Source organism: Paramormyrops kingsleyae, chromosome 20, assembly GCF_048594095.1.
Source record: "Paramormyrops kingsleyae isolate MSU_618 chromosome 20, PKINGS_0.4, whole genome shotgun sequence".
Classification (NCBI taxonomy): domain Eukaryota; kingdom Metazoa; phylum Chordata; class Actinopteri; order Osteoglossiformes; family Mormyridae; genus Paramormyrops; species Paramormyrops kingsleyae.
Window position 1 is genome coordinate 20223203 of NC_132816.1, and position 18169 is coordinate 20241371.

Below are 18169 nucleotides of genomic sequence, written 5' to 3' on the forward strand. Positions count from 1 at the left end.
GTGTCATGTGCCAGCACTTCTTCCTTAAGAATTATCCCCTTCATACCACTGCTTGGGAATGGAGTGTACATTATAGAGATCATTCCGTGATATGCACAAACAGTTTTACGTGCATTCCACGGGGAGTTGTGTCATGACGGCCACGGGTTCAAGCAGATGATTCAGGGCACAGTTTTATGTAAGATTCTAATGTTTCTTTAGCAGCCGTTGGTCACATTCCTTTCTATGCAAGAGTTCCTGTTATGAAACCAGGGCCACTGGGACAAGTCCAGTTTAAAAGCCTACCTTTCTGGATGCTGCAACTGGATGTCGCGCAGTTCATGCAAGGGCACAGATGGGCAAAAAATTCTGCCACGCACTGCAGTGATCTGAATTCTTTCCCAGGACAGTGTAACCTCTGAAATGGTGTTTTGACTGTACTGGTCACCCCAATAGTCTTCTTAGTTGAAGTACACCTGTGGTGTATAATTTCATATGTAAGAACTCTACCCAATAGAAATACAATTCAGTAGTCTAACTGGTGTTAAGTTAAATGGAAATATGGTTCTCTAAAAACAAAACATCTGGGAACTTTTCCTTTTTGGCTTTTGATGTTCTAGCAGTTGACAATACCCTCTGTTATAAAAACTGAAAAAAACACCCACTTTCTCCTCTGTTAAAGCTCTTATGTGGAAGGCATTTGCCACTTCCACAATCAAAGCTGTTTGTGTTACAGCCTTGGTGGAAGCTCTGATTTTGTAGCATGGATCCAGGTTAATTGTATGTGAAATTTGTGGAAGAAAATTAATTTATACATGTCACAGGAATTTCACTGAAGAACAAGAGAGCATTCTGTTTTGGTTCCCCAAAACAAAATAAAACACAATATACAGTACTGTGCAAATGTCCTAAGCATTTAGATGCAATGTTATCTGTCTGGGTAGAAAGTGCATTCTGCAAAAAACACAATTTAGCATCAGACAGTAAAATCAGACAATAATAACAAGTAAAAATTTCTTCAGTTCTCCAAAAAGTTATTAATATCTAATTGGATGGATAGATGAATACCGATTCAGTTCCCAGTTTCACCACTACTAGCTCCCTAAATTAAGCTAATTAGTTAAAAAAGTCATTCTTTTATTGATTAACTGTTCAAGGTGTGCTAGTGGTCGAGTCAAAAAAACACATGGGTTTGTGGATGGTTGTTGCAAATACTTGGGTGATTTTAGCAGAAGTTTTGAAATGACTGAGCTAATACACTGTGACAGGCATACTATCATAGTTTTACACCAATATGAAGATCATTTAAACATAATTATCTTTGCCTGCCTAAGAGTTCTGCACAGTACTGTATGTATAAGCAAATACATTATTACTGTGCACAAAGTGCAGTAGGCCTGTTTACCTGCAAAGGAATAATGTCTGGCTCTAACTGCGGATGAGGTAGAGCTGTCTTTAGCTAGCTGTCACAAAAACAAATAGTGATAGAAGATTCACAATGAGCTTCCCTCCATCTGTAAGGAGCGGAAAATCAGTCACCTTTCCCGTCTCTTTGCGACTTGGGGGGTATTAACACCTCTGAGGTCTAGTTACAGTCAGCTTCTGTTTTTAAATGCCTTTTTTCCTCTTTTACGGGACTGCTATTTCTGACCAGCCGGTTCCAGTGGAAAATTCTGCAGCCTTCCCCCAGCTGCCCTTTCCTGCGTCTGCTGATGATTACTAGGAGATTGTCACACAAAGGATGAGGCTTTACAACACGTGTGTTTTTTTTTTTTTACCTCCCCCCCTTCAAAGCCCAGCCTCTCACCCACCTTGATCTTAGGGGCTTAGCTTTTACATCAAAGCCTATAAATGTTATTGGATGATGCCATGTTGCTGGGGTAAGGAGGCAGAAGAGATAAGTTGTTTTTGGTCAGACACCCCCAACAACTGCCATCCCTCACCCCCTTTTCTCACCCTAATTGGCGACTAAGCCTCCACATCCAAGTCTATAAATGATAGGGGCAGGGGCAATGACAGCTGTGACGGGTTGAGTGATCCAGTAGACCACCAAATGTGGCAATCCTCTAGTTCTTCGTAATAATTTGGGCCCTGTTCTCTGGCATGTGGCTGGCCACCTCTGTTATTCCATGTTAATTAAGACAGGCACTGGGGAATGTAGTGTGGTGGCACACTTTTTTTTGAATATATGTAATTGTTTCACATAAGCATGTTTAAGCTGTCATTCAGGCAGTGTATTAAAATAGCTGTGCTGTATCTGCAATATTATCCATTTTTCAAAATCATGCACTAAATAATAAATACATAATAATACTACATAGTGTGTTACAATATGTCCAAAAAGGAACAAATTGCATGTCTAATTTTAGATTGCAGAACATGTTATTGCAAAGCTGTGTTAGTCATAGATCCTGGTCAGGGTCACGGGGGGGGTATCCCACATGGCAGAGGGCACAAAGATGGGACGCTGATCTCAAGTACGTTTATGGACAGAAATTAGCCTAACTTCATGTCAGAGAGAGGAAATCTGCACAGCATGGGGATAACATGAAAAGCCCACACACAGCTGAGGTGGGACCTGAAACCAGTGTGCTGCTCCTGCTTTTTTAATTAATCCTGCCTTTAATGTACATATATGGCTGGCATGATAATAAAGCCCACTTTACTTGACTTTAATATGGAGCTTTCTGTTCGGTGTTCCGTCAATCACTAAAGAAGCACAAATTATTTAAGGCAACTCATTTAATCGTCCTTTTCTTTCTGCTGTTATTTGCTGATAAGGTTGTACTTATAATACTGTATTTATATGAATTGAATGTCACTGTCTAGCATTTAGACCCGGGGTGGGGAACCTGTTCCATGGAAGGCCGATGTGGGTGTGGGTTTTTGGGATGACCTCTCAATCAGCCAATAACAGTGGGTTCCCAGAACTGGAGTTGAGAACCACTGTTTTATTATTGGCTGAAGAAGCAGACACCTTGACCACCTGAATTAAAAATGAGTAAGTCCCATCATATTGTGAGATTCATAGAAGAACTCTAGGTCTTGGCTCATGGCCTCCTGGTTCATGATATATGTCAAACTTTGTCAAGAACAAAAATTGTGCAGGGTCCATTCACTTCCTATATAAATAATATGTCAGCTTTTCTGAGCAAAATATTTAGGCTCATGTCATCTATTGGAATTATTTGAAAGCCTTTAAGCCAATGCTATAACCAGTACCCAGAACATTCTTCTGTGCTTTTGTGGTCACTCTGGTTTTGGATTTTTCTGATAACAGTATTGTATGTTTGCCCCTCCAATCTGTTAGAGGAGCTTTTTGTTCACAAAAAAGAAGACATACAGTTTGCCATTTTAACAGACATTGTGTATTAAGTACTTATTTGCAAGGACAGCATTTGGTTATTCTCAAAGTGAATATCTTGTAAATATTTTTATTGCCAGAAAAACAGCAGAAAATGGACAAGGAACTGTTGTTCTTGGCCAATTTGTTATTAGTAAATTTGGCATTCTGCTACTTTTTCATTTCTTCTGAATTTTTATATATATATATATATATATATATAAATTTGCGCACAGGGACACCTAAACTATGTACTCAAAATTATTATTAAGCTAAGATCCTCACCCACATAGGCATTTTTTCTCAGCCCCATGATCCTCCAGTTTTATAAGGAGGACAATGCAATTATCCAAATATGCCTAATTGATGTCCTCGGTGCTGTTTCCATTCAGGTTTTTGTAGCAGGTGCCACCCCAACCCCACAAAGCTTGGGGGGCTACCTGGAATGGCACTGTTTAGATCTTCTGTGATGTTAATACTTGCATTCCTGTTTTCTGACTTGTACAAAGCTAAACCATCCAGGGAGGGTGGTGGTGGGGGTGGTGGTCTTTGGTTTTCTTTTTCTCCCATTTCCTGCCGTCTACTTAATTTTAGCATTGTAAAAACATTAACCACTCATGTCTTTTGGTGAGGTTGTTCTTAATATGTTTCCAGGCAGTTTTATAATGTTTTTGATAAATGTTTGTAAAGTACTCTTGTGCAGCTATGCTGTGAAGGGCTCTTTCTGAACAAAAAGGTGAAAATGATTTGAGATGGTAGGGACTGTGCCCAGGACTTAAACACAAGTATGTGCTCTGCCACTGGGCCACCACCCCCGATTGAGTGCTTCTCACATTGAATCCTATTAAATATGAAAAGACAAAGCATCAGCTTACCATAAGAAGGATGTGTGGCATTGAGGCATTGCTGTAAGTGGGGCATTACTGAAGGGAGGTGGTGGGTTAAAGCATAGCACAGACTCCTAAGGGTCCATGGGAACTGTGCTGAATTTCCCACTGACAGAAGGATGAAGGCTCGTGAAACTGGTGCTGCAGACCTCCAGGATCCACCCTCACCCAAGCATTGCTCATTGGTGGGTGCAGGGGGTGTAGGTTGCTCTCGATATCCATACAAGGCAGGTAAGCTTAACCTCCCTCATGTTGTGCCAGGAAGTGCTTTGCCAAATTATGCTATTTATGCATGAAACCAAAATGGAGAGTGGAGGGCGAGTGGCACTTATGGGAAATGTCAAGCAAAGTTAATCAGACAGTAGATAAGACTGCTGGGAAGCATTTGTATAATGGGGGGATTGTGTCAAGCAGGTGCATTGGATGTCTATGCAATTGTGGCAGTCAGTGACACAGCCATTTTCATCCCTTCCCTGATTTCAGCCTTGTTTGCTGTAGTTAAAGGACCAAATGCAATGATGTGTCACAGCCTCATATAGGAGCCTTTAATTATATTAAAATCTGCATATTTAAATATATAGTTCTGGTTTGATTCAGATTTCCTCGTTACACAGGGAAGCTTCTCATGTGAGACCAGCTTTGGGCTGCTTTCTCTTTAGCCTGATGCTGGGATTCTCTGTGAAGCAGGAAGGTCTCCTTGTGTCTGCAGACACAACAGAGGGGATCACAGGCCGGCAAGAAAGCCGAATGCCTCTGAAAGTGAAGTTCCCAGACAGCGGGAGTTGTTCCTGTGATAGTGTTTGAGGGGGGAGAGGTGTGGCATTGTTTACCACAACTCCAGTCGTCCCCCCACCACCCTCCCCTTTACTGCTCACCAGTTTAATCCATTTAAAGGTGCAGTAGGGGGGCTCTCTTTGGAAACTGAGCCAAATTTTCAAACCACAGCTTAGAGATGCACCGATACCGATATTCGGATCGGTATCGGCGCCGATCCAGACCTATTTGACTAGGGTGACCAGATAATCCATGTCAGGGAGGACACTCTGAGCTAGGACAGGATTTGTAAACTACCATTTCAATTAAAAGGACCTGGATTTCACTTGAGCACCGAGTTCTTACTGTGTGCTAATTGGTCAGTCTCCTATAATCATGCATGTGTCACTAGAAGAAGAGCTGAACTAATTAGCCGAACACAGGAGCCTTTCAGTTTGAAATTAGTTTGTAAAACCCGAAGTAGCTCAAAGTGTCCTCCCTGACATGGATTATCTGGTCACCCTATATTTGACGGATCGGGAATCGGCCATGCTTGACCGATCCACGCCCTATACTTACTTATTTAGTTTTTGGCAATCAATCGCACGACAGCTCTTTCCCATTTTACATGTGTGTTTTTGCGGAATTCAAATCGAACGCTATCACTGCCCCTAAGTCTTTTTTGCTACTCAGTGGGTGTGAGTACAGTGACTTCCGCCTGCTGTGAGGTCATGCGCATACCCTTCGCAGTACGAGGAGCGTAAGATAAGACGTGACGATCTGGGAGTATTTTAGGCTTTTAACAGAAATCGGAAGCACAGCGTTTTGCAATCTATGTAAAATAAGGTTTTGAGGTGGGAATAGCGTTTAATGGAAAATCCCATTTAACAAAGCGCACGCAACTGCGAGACAAAACAAAGCAATGGATGATTTGGGAGTCGCTAACTTAATTGGACTGTTTTGCGAACTCGTTGCTTGAGATACAAGAGGGGCTGCCATCGCAACAAAAGTGTAACTGCGCTGATGCCAATGGGAGAAAAACTGTTAAAATTTTAAGCATTCGCCACTTGTGTATATTTGCTTTGAAGATATTCATATTGAACTGCAAATGCCTCAAAAACGCTTAAAACAAATGAGGTGGAACAGTACGTTATGTATGTTTGTAGTAGGCTAATTAAATATTTTTTGTCATACATTTTTTCCATCTGTATTTACTAGCTTAAAAAAAATAATATGTAAAGTATAACAAAGTAAAAAGAGCTCTTGTATCGGAATCGGCAGTTGTGTATCGAAATCGGATCGGAACTGAAAAAACGTGGATCGCCCATCTCTACCACAGCTCTTGATGGAAGCCATGTAGCAAAACCACTGCACCGTGGATCCACAGCCAGTAGTCCCAGCCATTTGGAGAACATTGTCTGCAGGTTAGCATTTGACTATAGAATATTACTTTAAGCAGGACCATTTATATGTGCATTGGGAGTACTCTTCCAGAGACTAAATGTTTTGGGCCATATATAGAACCCATAGAACCATTTCAGTGACATTAAGGTACTGTTCTCCAAAAGCGTTATGTGAAGAATGTTTAACAGGGAGATATGTTGGCCCATGGGTGCCATCTGGTAAGTTTTCTGTGGACAGAGTATCTGTGAGCTAAATGGATAACCATAGTTGTGGCAGGGGAACATAAACTGTAAATATTCCACGAAAGGTCTCACAGCCACAAATTGCATTTGTGCTAACCTTAGATTGCAACAGGGGAGTCAACACGTAGTTTTTCAGTACTCTATTTTTCCAATGGCAGTAGATGGTAGTATTTCTTTTGGGGGGGGGGGGGGGTGGTTGGGGACAAACTCAGCCTGTCTATATCAGGCTTGATGGGAAAGGGAGTGGGGAATCACACCATAGTTTTATAGCATTAGTCATTTTTTTCACTGACTACATTTCCAGGTGAACAAAGAGGGGTTAATGTTCAGGCCAATGAGTCAATCAACGATATCCAGAAGGGATTTGTTTTGCAATTTCTGAGAAAGGAAGTAAAATGTAAAATGAACCAATAGGAAGAATACTTTGGTTTGGTTATCTCTCACACTTGATCAGTGTTTATTGTAAGTTGGATGCAACTTCTTGTTGAATATTTGTCTTTCAGAACTCATGTTGGTTTCATGGACTAAGAGTAGGAGTGAACAATCTTGAGTTACTGTACATCTCGTCAACAACTGCAAGCACTAACAATGATGAAATTCCTTTTTAACAGGAAGTAGTGCCTGAATGTGCCTTTCCTGGTCACAACTGAAAAGTTAATCATTCAATAAATGAACCTAATATTAAATGGTGTGACCGGAAAAGGTCGGCTTTTTGCTCCTTACTTTCCCACACGTTACTTACCATCAATTCTGTTTTTTAAGGCGGTACAGGGAATCTCTCACGCAGGAACAGACTCAAGTGTTTATCAGCATGTTGTAGCTGATGCAGTGTTAAACACCACCTTAATATCTCAATTAATACTTTATTTTTATTTGCCAGCTTTGTCTTTTATTCATATTTTAATGATAGCGAAATACCAATATTTCCAAAAAATATTTTGAGAATGACACTGATATAATTGCAAATAATGGTAATGTTCCTTCAGCATTCTCCTTCCCTTTTTCCTTACTTTTGCATTCATCATTATTATTATTTGTAATAAGTAGTAATAGTAATTAATAATGGTTAATAATCTTTGTTGAAGGATCTGTAACGTACTACTCAGTATTTGATTAAGCCAGAGAAAAAGCTCTTTTGCTAAAGGCCAGATTTCACCCTGACTGGTGCCATTAGCAACAAAAGTATAAAAACGCTTGCTAAATTTTAAAGGTGGCTGGATTGTTTATTGTCAGGATTGGCACTCAACTGTATGTAAACTCAGCTGATCGGGCCTGAAATATAAGTAGTTTTTTTTTCATTTTTTGCCAATAAACTTTAGATAATGTGAGCAGTCATTACAGACTCTATGGTTCATGGTTCTCGAAGCTGATGGCCGAATAGTCCCCATTGGGTTGCCCTCGAGTATGTTCTTCTAGACCTGTTGGATCCCTGGGTAGGCAGAGGGTGTGCACAACATCTGTGTTCCATGACTTACCCTCATGGGAGGGCTGTTTGCTGCTTGGATCCTTTTTGAATCCCTGGGCCACTCATCCCTCTGAAAAACCTTCTCATGGTGTTCCTCAGTACTCAATGGGGGTTGAATTATGTGCACGTTTTCTTGCTTTGTGGTCATTGTAATGTATTTAAATAAACATGGAAGTTACAGTAGCTGTCAGAAATATTCAGCATGTAATCACACAATCACTAACTGGTGGCTGAGATTCCACGGGGATTTATGTAATTGTTTTGGGCTTAATTTTAACAGAAGGCCCAGTGCCATTGATTTTGTAAGAAATACTAATTATTTTTGCAGTGACATTTAAAGGCAATCTTGTCTTATTTCTTATTTCTTGTCTCTAAATGAACAGTGCTGCAGCAAGGGGTATATAATTATATATTTTTGTAAATTCAAGTTTAATGTTTCAAATGCTATAAATGCAAACATTAAACATATGTTTAGTCATTGTGTCTCTGGATGTTTGTTGCATGAGCAGAGATGGAGAAATAGGGCGCAAAACAGAAGGACCTGTGACTAACAGAAATGGAGAGATACTGCTGGCAGATCTTGACGCACACCTGTCTGCAAGTCACTGTAGATATTTACAAGATGCTTCTACATCACTTTCATCCAAAGTGATTGTTGCAGAAAAAGGCCCCCACCTAGCACCTTTACCTGCAACACTGTGACCAGTTGTTCACTTTCTTAACCAGTTTATTATCCCTGATACACTGCCAAGGGTTTCTCACAGATACATTGGTACATGTGTCTGGGCTTGATATACATAGCTCTCAAAGAACACCAATGCCATTTTTTAAAATAATTATTGTTTTATTGAAAAAAATAAAATAGGTCATACAATAATAATAATTATTAATAATAATAATAATAACAATATTAATAATATAAAAATCTGTACATTCTGTTGTTTTTGCAGTACAATAGGAAGACTGTGATACAAAAAGGCTGCCACAGGGACGGGGGGATATTTACAAAAAGTGCTACCAAAAGGCTTTCAGTCATTGATACAAAACCAGGGAATCATGTTAGCGACCAATACTGCAATGTGTCACAGCACGAAACCCAAAGAGATTACAGAGAGCCTTAAAATGGAGCAGTTACAGTACTTTTGGTTCTTTTTTTGCTAATGAGAAAGAAAAAAAACCTAAATATACTTAAAATCATATCCTAACATCTGATGCCAGGGTGTCTACAACAATGGACTGGAACTACAGAAAAAAAGACATATGTCTTCAGGTGTGAGTTTGTGTGTTTAACTTGGGGGAATGATTAGTAAAACTGCAATTTCCACCTTGACAAGTGAGACCTGGGACTTTCAATCTATGAGGATGGCTTGTGTAAAGTAGCAATTTCTAGGCTTTTCTCCAGAATATCACCCAAGATGCCCTTAATGCTGAAAACAAAATCATTTGGTGGGTAACAGTTCATATAAATGAAGATTAAGGCTTTACAAAAAAAGTAAGGGTCTGAATATGTGTTACCTGCAAATTGTCTTGTTTACATTCTGCTTCAGTTATGAAAATATTTGAAAAAGGAGTAATTTACCTGGGGCAGTGTGGTGGCTCAGTGGGTAGCAGTATTACCTCACACCTTTAAGGACCAGGGTTCAAGTCTCCACCCTGGTTCCATGTGTGTGGAGTTTGCATGTTCTCCCTTTGTCATGGGATTTCCTCTGGGTACTCTGGTTCCCCCCCTGCCCACAATCCAACAACATACTAAGGTGATTTGGAGTTGCCAAGCTGTCTGTGGGTATGAATGTATATGTGCCCTGTGATGGGTTGGTGTCCCTTCCTGGGTTATTCTTTGCCTCATGCCCCTAACTTCTGGGATAGGCTCCAAGCACCCATGACCCCAAATAGGACAAAGAGATACAAGGATGGATAATTTACTTGTAAAATAGCTGAGCCATTTTGGTTTGCTAAACTCACAAACATTGTGCTTTATTTCTGTTTATTTCTAACTGTCTTAACCTTTATTTATTTAGAATTGTTATTTTTTAACAGTAATACTCTTCAGTTTCAACATCCCCCAAAATAATAAAAAAAACACTTAATATGCAACATAGCAGCACTTTGTTAAACATTCGTTTACTCATTTGTTTACAACCCAGGAAGTCTGCAGAAAAAGTGTGGTTCATTCTGACACTAATGACCTCTGACCCTTCTAAAAAAACAGGCTTTTTTTTTTTTGCTATTCACTTAAGGGTTACATCCAGGTCTGGAGGGCTAACTTCCGCCTTCATGCTAATATCACATACCATGTTCATATATTGTCTTAATCCTTCCAAATTTTACAAAATATTCCTCTGGGAGTTTTTCTAGTTTGTTTTTAGATTGCCCATGCAAGTTGCAGGCCCTGACACAGCAGAAGATTGGCCGGCATATTCAGTACACACGCTTGTGTACTCTCCTCCCAGTTTCCAGTGGTGCCAGCTGTTGTCTAATGAGTATTTTAAAAGCGGCTTGTGGGGAAAAAAATTCACGGGCTCAAAGCAACACACAACATGCTGCATGAGGCATATTCACTGCACTGTCGCGAGGCCAGCTCGCTGACAGGGCACTTTTGGTGCGTCTCAGCTGGGAATGAAAGTGCAGCAGCTTAGCCGGCAAACATGTTGCATCTTTTGTGGTCATCTTGCAAGTGTCTGATAGCAAACCACTGTATTGCACGGCTCATTAAAAGTGATCTGACTGTGTCCATTCAGCACGGGCAAAAAGAGAAATGGAGAAGCTAAGGTTTCAGCCCCAGCAGCAGAAGTTTACAGGTTCAATCATTTTGTATGTCACTCAGGGGATCTTGAAGATTTGATGTGGCATGGCACGGCATGTCCAGCTTAACGTTTATGTCTTGGTTTTTAGGATTCTCCCACATGGTCCAGGGAGATACTCAACCAACTGCAGGGCCATCATTCAAGACCAATTTTATGTGTAAAACTGCAAAAAAAAAAAATAGTTCATTTGTTGAGAAATCGAAGTGATGCAATTATATTTATATATAATTGACCATTTAAGTGCATTGACCTAAAAAAATGCTCTATTATCCAAACTGAATTCTGTGCCCCCCCCAAAAATACCGTAATTTCTATAGCAGCAAATAAAGACCATAAAGGCAGATAAGTGGAACGAAAATCTCACTAACCAACCTAATCTAATTTTTCTAGTTGGAAAGTTGAACACAGAGACATGCTTGGTATTTCAAGTTTTGAAAACCATACCAACATTTCCCTATACCTTCCCCCTTTGTCACACAGATCTATAAACTGTTGTAATAATAAATAGAACTGTATTGCATCTTTTTTTTTTTTAACACCCCTCACAGGCAAACTTGTCTGTCTATGCACAAATGTCAGAGTTTTGTGCCAGTGCGCAGTTTTGTTTTGGTTGTCTTCATCTCATTTTTTAACACTCATGTTTCGGTCCTTGCTGAACACCTCTCACAACAGTACCATCAGTGTGAAAACAGTCACCATCTCTGGGCTGAACTGTATCCAGCTCAATGTGCCTTTTCAAACAACAGGTTTCTGCAGTGCTCCTCCCAGCCGACTTGGTTGAAGAGTCATATCTCAGACTCCCGCCTCAGCGGCCGTGGTTCTAGGGGCACTGTGGCTTGGTTGTGTTCAGAGTCTGAGTCTGAGACTGTGCCCATGTTTGTGCTCTCAGGGCCCACGTTGCCCTCACTTCCCTGCTCGGAATTGTCTTTGTTTCCAAGCACCACCTCGTTCTCATAGCAGAAGGAGTTGGAGCCAGACATGATAGATTTCTTCTCGTCCAACTCTCTAGCACTGCACAGAGGGGTGCTGGGAACTTCATAGGTTTTGTGGAAACGTGAATAGTCCACTTTATAGTAGTTCTTCTCCTCAAACAGGACTGGCTCAAAGCGGTGACCCCAGAGGATCTCTCCTGACAGATAGGAGCTACGACACTGGGTCGTCATGGCCGTGGCCTCTACCATGCCCTCCAGGATGACCACGATCTCAAAGTGTGAGTTCTCAAACTCCTGTTTGCTCATATCATAGAAGGGGCTTTCCTCATCGATCTCGTGAATGATGGTGACGGGGGAAACCAGGAATATGCGGTCAATTCCAGTGTCATAGCCTACGTCAATGTCCTTTTTATCCAGGGGGATGAATTCCCCCTCTGGTGTGACACGGGACTTGAGGAGCTGGGCTCTTACATGGGACTCCACCAGGTGACTCCTACGGAGGTTGCCAACGCGCCACATTAAGCACAGCTTGTTGTCCCGCATGGCCACAGTGGCATTGTGGCTAAACACCAGCGTCTCATTCCGTTTTTTAGGCTTGGCCATTTTAGCCATGACTGCCCCAATGATGAAGGCTTCAAGGATGCAGGCCACAATGCTCTGTAACACCACCATAAAGACACCAACTGGACATTCATCTGTCACAACACGGTAGCCATAGCCGATAGTGGTCTGCGTTTCAACAGAAAAGAGAAAGGCTCCTAGGAAGTTATTGACATTTGTGATGCATTTTGCCTTGGTGCTTCCAATATCCCCATAAAGGAAGGCCACTAACCAGAAGATACAGCCAAAGAACAGCCACGACATTAAGAAGGTCAGGCAGAAGATGACGAGCATCCACCGCCAACGGATGTCCACACAGGTGGTGAAAATATCGGCCAGGAAGCGCTGGCCCTTTTCACTGACGTTGACAAACTGCACGTTGCAGTGGCCATCCTTCCTGACAAGGCGGCTCTTAGCCTGCTGCTGAGTATGCACCCTCGTCTTGCCATTACCGTGGCCATTGGGTACGGCCACGGTGGCTAGCTTCATTCCGTCCTCCTCTGACGACACTATGCTATAGCGGCTGGCTCGCACACTCCCCATCGCTTCTGCCCGCGAGGGGCGTGCAACTGTGTCTGCCTTGGAAAACAGTCTGAGTTTTTGAAAAAACCGTTGGAGAAACAGTTTTGAACGTTCACAGGGACCAACTCAGGCAGGAAATGGGAGGGACCAGGTAGAGGAGGTGCCCCTCAACTCTCAGCAGACCCTTGGCTGTTCGGTATAGAGGAGCTGATCAGTCCACACTTGTCAGGTTTTCAGATGTCATCAATGAACTGTGCTGGGGGATTGAGACACAAAGAAAGGCAGTGTCAGCATTATACCAAAAAATACAAAAACACTGAACATATTACCTGTTTTACAGTAATCCTTTTAATTCCTGTAGTACTACTTCAACACAGTTTTTTTTATATTATTATTATTACGTCACAATATAACTGCCAAGGCTTTTTTAACCTGTAAAGAGTTTTTAACATAGGTACATGTCAGTCAATATAGAAAAGCTTTGTGCTTTTTGCATAATTAATACGGGTTTTGCTGTGACTAATGATGGCTGGCTTGAATTGCAGAATACTTCAGCAGGAATGTAACAATGTTCAGAAAAAATACGGAGAAGTGTCCACTGTTTAAACAGTTGACTCTCAGCATAGGCACAAAATTCACCAACTCTTTATGAGAGAGGTTTTAGTGTATTACAGTATATTGAATTTTACTCTGTCTGACCAAGAGCACAGCCATACAGACTTAATGACTGGCATAACATTTGTCTTCTCACTGATAATTTACATTGTTGTCATAGATGCCATTGCTTTTAGAAAGGTTCATCAGATAATTATGACAATTCTCGATGAACATTTTGGTAATTCATAAAGAAGACCTATTTAGGCACCAATTATCTTAAGGTAATTTCTACTATGTAGGAGAGGGGATCTTCCCTATTCACACCAAGTATTGATCTTCCTAAGCATATACCATAATACATTCGGAACGTGGTGGGCCACAATGTCTTGGACGTTTAGCATGTTGCTTTTTACTGTAAGATGAGGCTCATTGGGAAGATTTTGAGTGTGTAAAAATGACAGGTTGATGAAGTGTAAGCCACCATAGCCAGCTCTTATAGAAGAAGCTTATTTAGGACCTCGGATAAATGCAATGTGACTTATGTGCCCCCCCCCCACCCCCAGCGCTTTCTAAAGACCCACAAGAATTAGGTCAGTCTGCTAAGTCCAGTAGTTTGTTATCTTTGATCCCCAGTAATTAAATGTCACTTTGCTTATAATATGAATTGACTAAGTGTGATCGACAAATTATGAAAACACAATATTTTTTTTCAACTAATAACTCCATTGTTCATTTAAGACTTTTGCTAGAAGAATGGACCCTATGGGACATAAATAGGTTCTGGGATTCTTAAAAAGAACAAATCCAGGGCACAAATTTAAAATGTCTTTTGTTTTTTTTTAATGATAGTAGTCTTTCTCCTTAGTTTGTGCTTGAGACAGTGCAGACCTTGTTGACTAAGAGTGGGTCTGCTGGGACCTCGAATCATCACAGCAGCAGAATGGTGGTCCCAGTGAGGATTCTCTCTGGTGCTACAGAACTCATTAAAATCAGCCACCTCTTACACTGCACGTCTCCTACTGTCCTAGCAACAAACATATGTGTTTTTTAAAAAATCACACTTGGTAGTGAACCCTTCAACAACAGTTGTGAAAGACATTCCATTGTAAGGTGTTTCAACACTAAAATGAGAGATGCTGAAGTGACTCTCTCAATATGTTGTTTGTAGCTTGTAGTACTGCTGTGATGCTCACTGTTTTTCTGCACAATTATCCAAAGATGCCATTGCTTCAAGTAATGTGTGTTTCTGCCATGCCGCCACACAGGCCCTGTCGATCCGCCGTGGAAGGCAGCAGACACACCCTGGTGGTGAACACCCTACCAGCTACCTCCAAGGTACAGCACAGGTGATACTTCCATCCGGGCAGCAGTTTTTTTATGATCTTGTGAAAGGCCTTTTAATTCTACAGAAATCAGCACAGGTGGAGAAAGTGTTACAGAGAGATCTTTTCTAATCACAGCTTAGCTGACCAGTGTAACTGTCTAATGTTTAAACTGGAGAGCAGTTCTTATTGTAGTTATATGTAAATATGTCCTTAACTGTGGCATAAAGATATTAGTGTAGCGTTTCTGACCGGCCAGCCCCGTTAGCTGATGTGTCAAAACGGATCACTTCACTGTAACTCGCTCCAGTATGGCTGAGTAGTACTTTGCTAAGTCAAGAGTTTGACGGTCTCCATACAACCTTCCCGATATGCATTACAAATTAGGGTCATTTTTACAGTCGCCAAAATCAACCTGCACCAATTTGAGTCCAAATGGACTCTGCAGTTAACTTGCAATTCCTTTAAAACTGCGTATGCTTCGCTGCCTACATTAAGTGTAGATATGACATCCACTTCCCTGTATCAAGTGGAACTTCTGCGGTTTCATTATCGATACTGACGAAGTGCGCTGGAATGAAGCTCGCTTTCTTAAAAATTGAATGTTGTATTTGTATTTATTTGATGAACGACTTTCATAATGTTTTTTGTTTGTTTGAGGGTTCAGTTCGTAAGGGTTTATCAGATGTGTATAAAACAGTCATCAAGACGTCAGCCTGAGAGGGTATCCGGACAGTAAAACTGGCATGCCGAATATACTATACAAAACTAGATCTTGGATGTCGTACGACTGTAACTGTCGTCCCTAAACGAAGATATGTTACCCGCTGCTGCGGATGCCTGTGGATCTCGGGGAATTCATTACTGGGAGAAAAACACACGCGTACCTCTAAGGAAAAGCGGCGTTACTTATTGCTCAAAGTTTTCTTCAGTTATAGGCCTAATATAATCTACTAAGAACGCTGTTACTGTTTAATTAAGCGAGGTACACATTATATGCGAAGATGGATAAGCATATACTAGGCTGCCTTATTCTGACCCTGTTCGCGTCAAATTGTTTTCTCAGTAAAGCAGCAGTAAGTTACTGGTTACGTTAGCTTGATCTGCACCAGAAGCACCATTCATTGCGCACGGAGCTAGGGAACAGGTGTAAAATGAGACGAAATAAATATTTTCCATTGACCTTTAAGGAAGCATGAATGGAAATCTACAGCGAGCAGTTAAATCTGTTGTTAGCATTATCGAGTTTTAATTAATTGATAGCTAAGCCAATATTTACAAATAATTTTAACTATAGTTGAGATCTGAAATAGAAAGAAGTGTTTGTAGTAAAATTTCAGTGTTCCAGTTCTCGTAGTAAAGTTTCAGCCAGACAAAGTCCCTAAATTCTGTCTGGATAACGCTGTTTTTGGCTACAGAAACTGCTCCGCCATAACTGTAGTTTATGCTATACCGTTTTGCGAGTTCAGCCTTACTTCATAAAGCATTAACATGAATCGTGTTTTAGTATGTTAACGTGCAAAGTACAATCTAATTTAATTTTCTGAAATTTCAAGACACTGATTTAATTGTATTTGTTATGTAGGTCCTAGTTTACACTAAGATGACATTAGGGATGGTAAGATTCACTGAATCGCATTGGTGCACCGGCGTAAAAGTTCACCATATGATTGCCCCGATTTAAAAAGTGTGTACAGGGTTATTATTAATATGTGATTATTAGTAAGTATCGTGTGCCTTTATTTAGAATTGTGACAAATTTATTTGAACTAATATTTTTATACTTAAATTGATTCCCTGTCTCAGAACTTTCTGTGTCTGTACCAGGTTGATTTTCGTAGATTTCATATTCTTTTGCATCGCATCGTATCGCGTTGAATCAAATCGTGTCGAATCGCACTGCGTCGCAATATGGGTGAATCATATATCGCGTTTGTAGTTGCCTCATATATGTATCTCTAATATAACGGACCGTTGGCAAAGCACGGAAATGTGTATGGCATCAGCCACAGTAATGGAGATGCACATCCGTAGATAATACATATATGTTTGATTTTTGGATATAAAGTGTCAAAGATTGCTGGAGATTACACCTTCATTTCTACAGTCTTTAAGTAATTAATGTAAACTACCCTGATTTAGACCTTAACATGTCTCTTCATGGCTGTCCGCTGTTAATTTCAATAACTTCACATGAAGTTGTTGAGTAATCCTTACCTGTTGCTCATTGGGATGCAAAATGTGTACCAGTTTGTTCCAATATATTCCCGGGCGTAAAATGTCTTGAATATCCAACTGTCGTTCTGGGCTCCGAGTTCGGTTCTTCTCTACGTAAATGCTTCTGTTATGACTTCGAACACCGAAACCCGCAAATGCTGGGCCGATGACTGAGTATGGTTAAGCCTGCAGTTTCGCCAAAGCATTTTAAATAGCTCGTACCGGCGCTCTCCGCCCCCATGTCGTCAACGGGCCAAACAAATCGCCGAAGGGTAAAGCTGAGCGCAGACTGTTGGTGAACTCAGCTCAAGCGTGTGGCACACAGGGAAATGAACAGATGCTTTAAGTGCACATCCAAGAAAAATAAACAAAACTCCTAGCTTTTTTTTTACAGCAGTAAGTCGAGACGGAAAATGCCCGTCTCACTACCGTTGACAAACCCCAAGAGTTTATTGAGGAAAATTGTTTGACACCAAGTATTATCACATTACACTGATTGATTAACTTTTTCTGATTTCCATCGCATTGAATGTGTCACGCGGAGACGTGCCCCGGCACCACTCGTTCATGAAATTTTAATTAATTACATCTACAAGAATCTCATTGCCCGATTACATAGTGATATGTTGTTGATTGATTTATATTAACGTAACCTACTTCCGACAGTCCAGAGCTATCAGACAGGTTTAAGTTTTCATTTTGACGAACTTTCTAATGTTTTATAAGCAACAAAAAAAAAATCATTCTCTAGACATAAATTAGTGGCGATTTTAATTCACTCGTAATGAACCGTTACGACGACAGTAGCGACCTCATTTATAAATTTCCACGTGTGACATCTGAACAGATATAGTTCTGTCCCCATCTTTTACTCCCATCTCGAAAGAGGCGGCACCTCCGAACAAATTTATGAATACCTCCAAATGCAATTACAGCGAAATTGAATAAACTCATGGAACTCGCCGAAACTCATGGAAAATGTACTCCTTATGATTCCATTAGAATAAGTTGCAAAGTATCACAATTTGCCGACACGACATAGTTAATCTGAAAGTGGATTTTTTTTGCCATTCCGATCTCTTGTCTGTAGTAAATTTAGCAC

The 18169-nt window shown here is 40.7% G+C and overlaps 2 protein-coding genes across 18 annotated transcripts in view; one reads left to right on the forward strand and one right to left on the reverse strand.

The window, feature by feature from the left end:
- LOC111848429 (galanin receptor 2a) overlaps positions 1 to 18169 on the forward strand; it is a 117696-nt gene that overhangs the window by 16083 nt on the left and 83444 nt on the right. For 5 of the 17 annotated variants that reach the window (XM_072703486.1, XM_023820425.2, XM_072703491.1 and 2 more), the window contains exons 1-2: positions 11971 to 12087; positions 14794 to 14874. The gene's annotated coding sequence lies outside the window, so the exon portion shown is untranslated. Of the gene's footprint in view, positions 1 to 6301; positions 6387 to 11970; positions 12088 to 12417; positions 12518 to 12628; positions 12729 to 14793; positions 14875 to 18169 lie in introns of those variants that run through there. The other 12 variants (XM_072703487.1, XM_072703493.1, XM_072703490.1 and 9 more) reach the window with 5 other exon arrangements.
- On the reverse strand, positions 10554 to 17344 carry kcnj2a (potassium inwardly rectifying channel subfamily J member 2a). Its single transcript, XM_023820424.2, has 2 exons — positions 17068 to 17344; positions 10554 to 13187 (listed from the first exon to the last, which is right to left on the reverse strand). Exon 2 carries the CDS (start codon positions 12950 to 12952, stop codon positions 11663 to 11665), a length of 1290 nt encoding a protein of 429 aa, XP_023676192.1. The 5' UTR covers positions 12953 to 13187; positions 17068 to 17344; the 3' UTR covers positions 10554 to 11662.

Excerpts from the sequence above, each read along its gene's own strand:
- kcnj2a (XM_023820424.2), bottom strand. The coding sequence starts at position 12,952 with ATGGGGAGTGTGCGAGCCAGCCGCTATAGCATAGTGTCGTCAGAGGAG.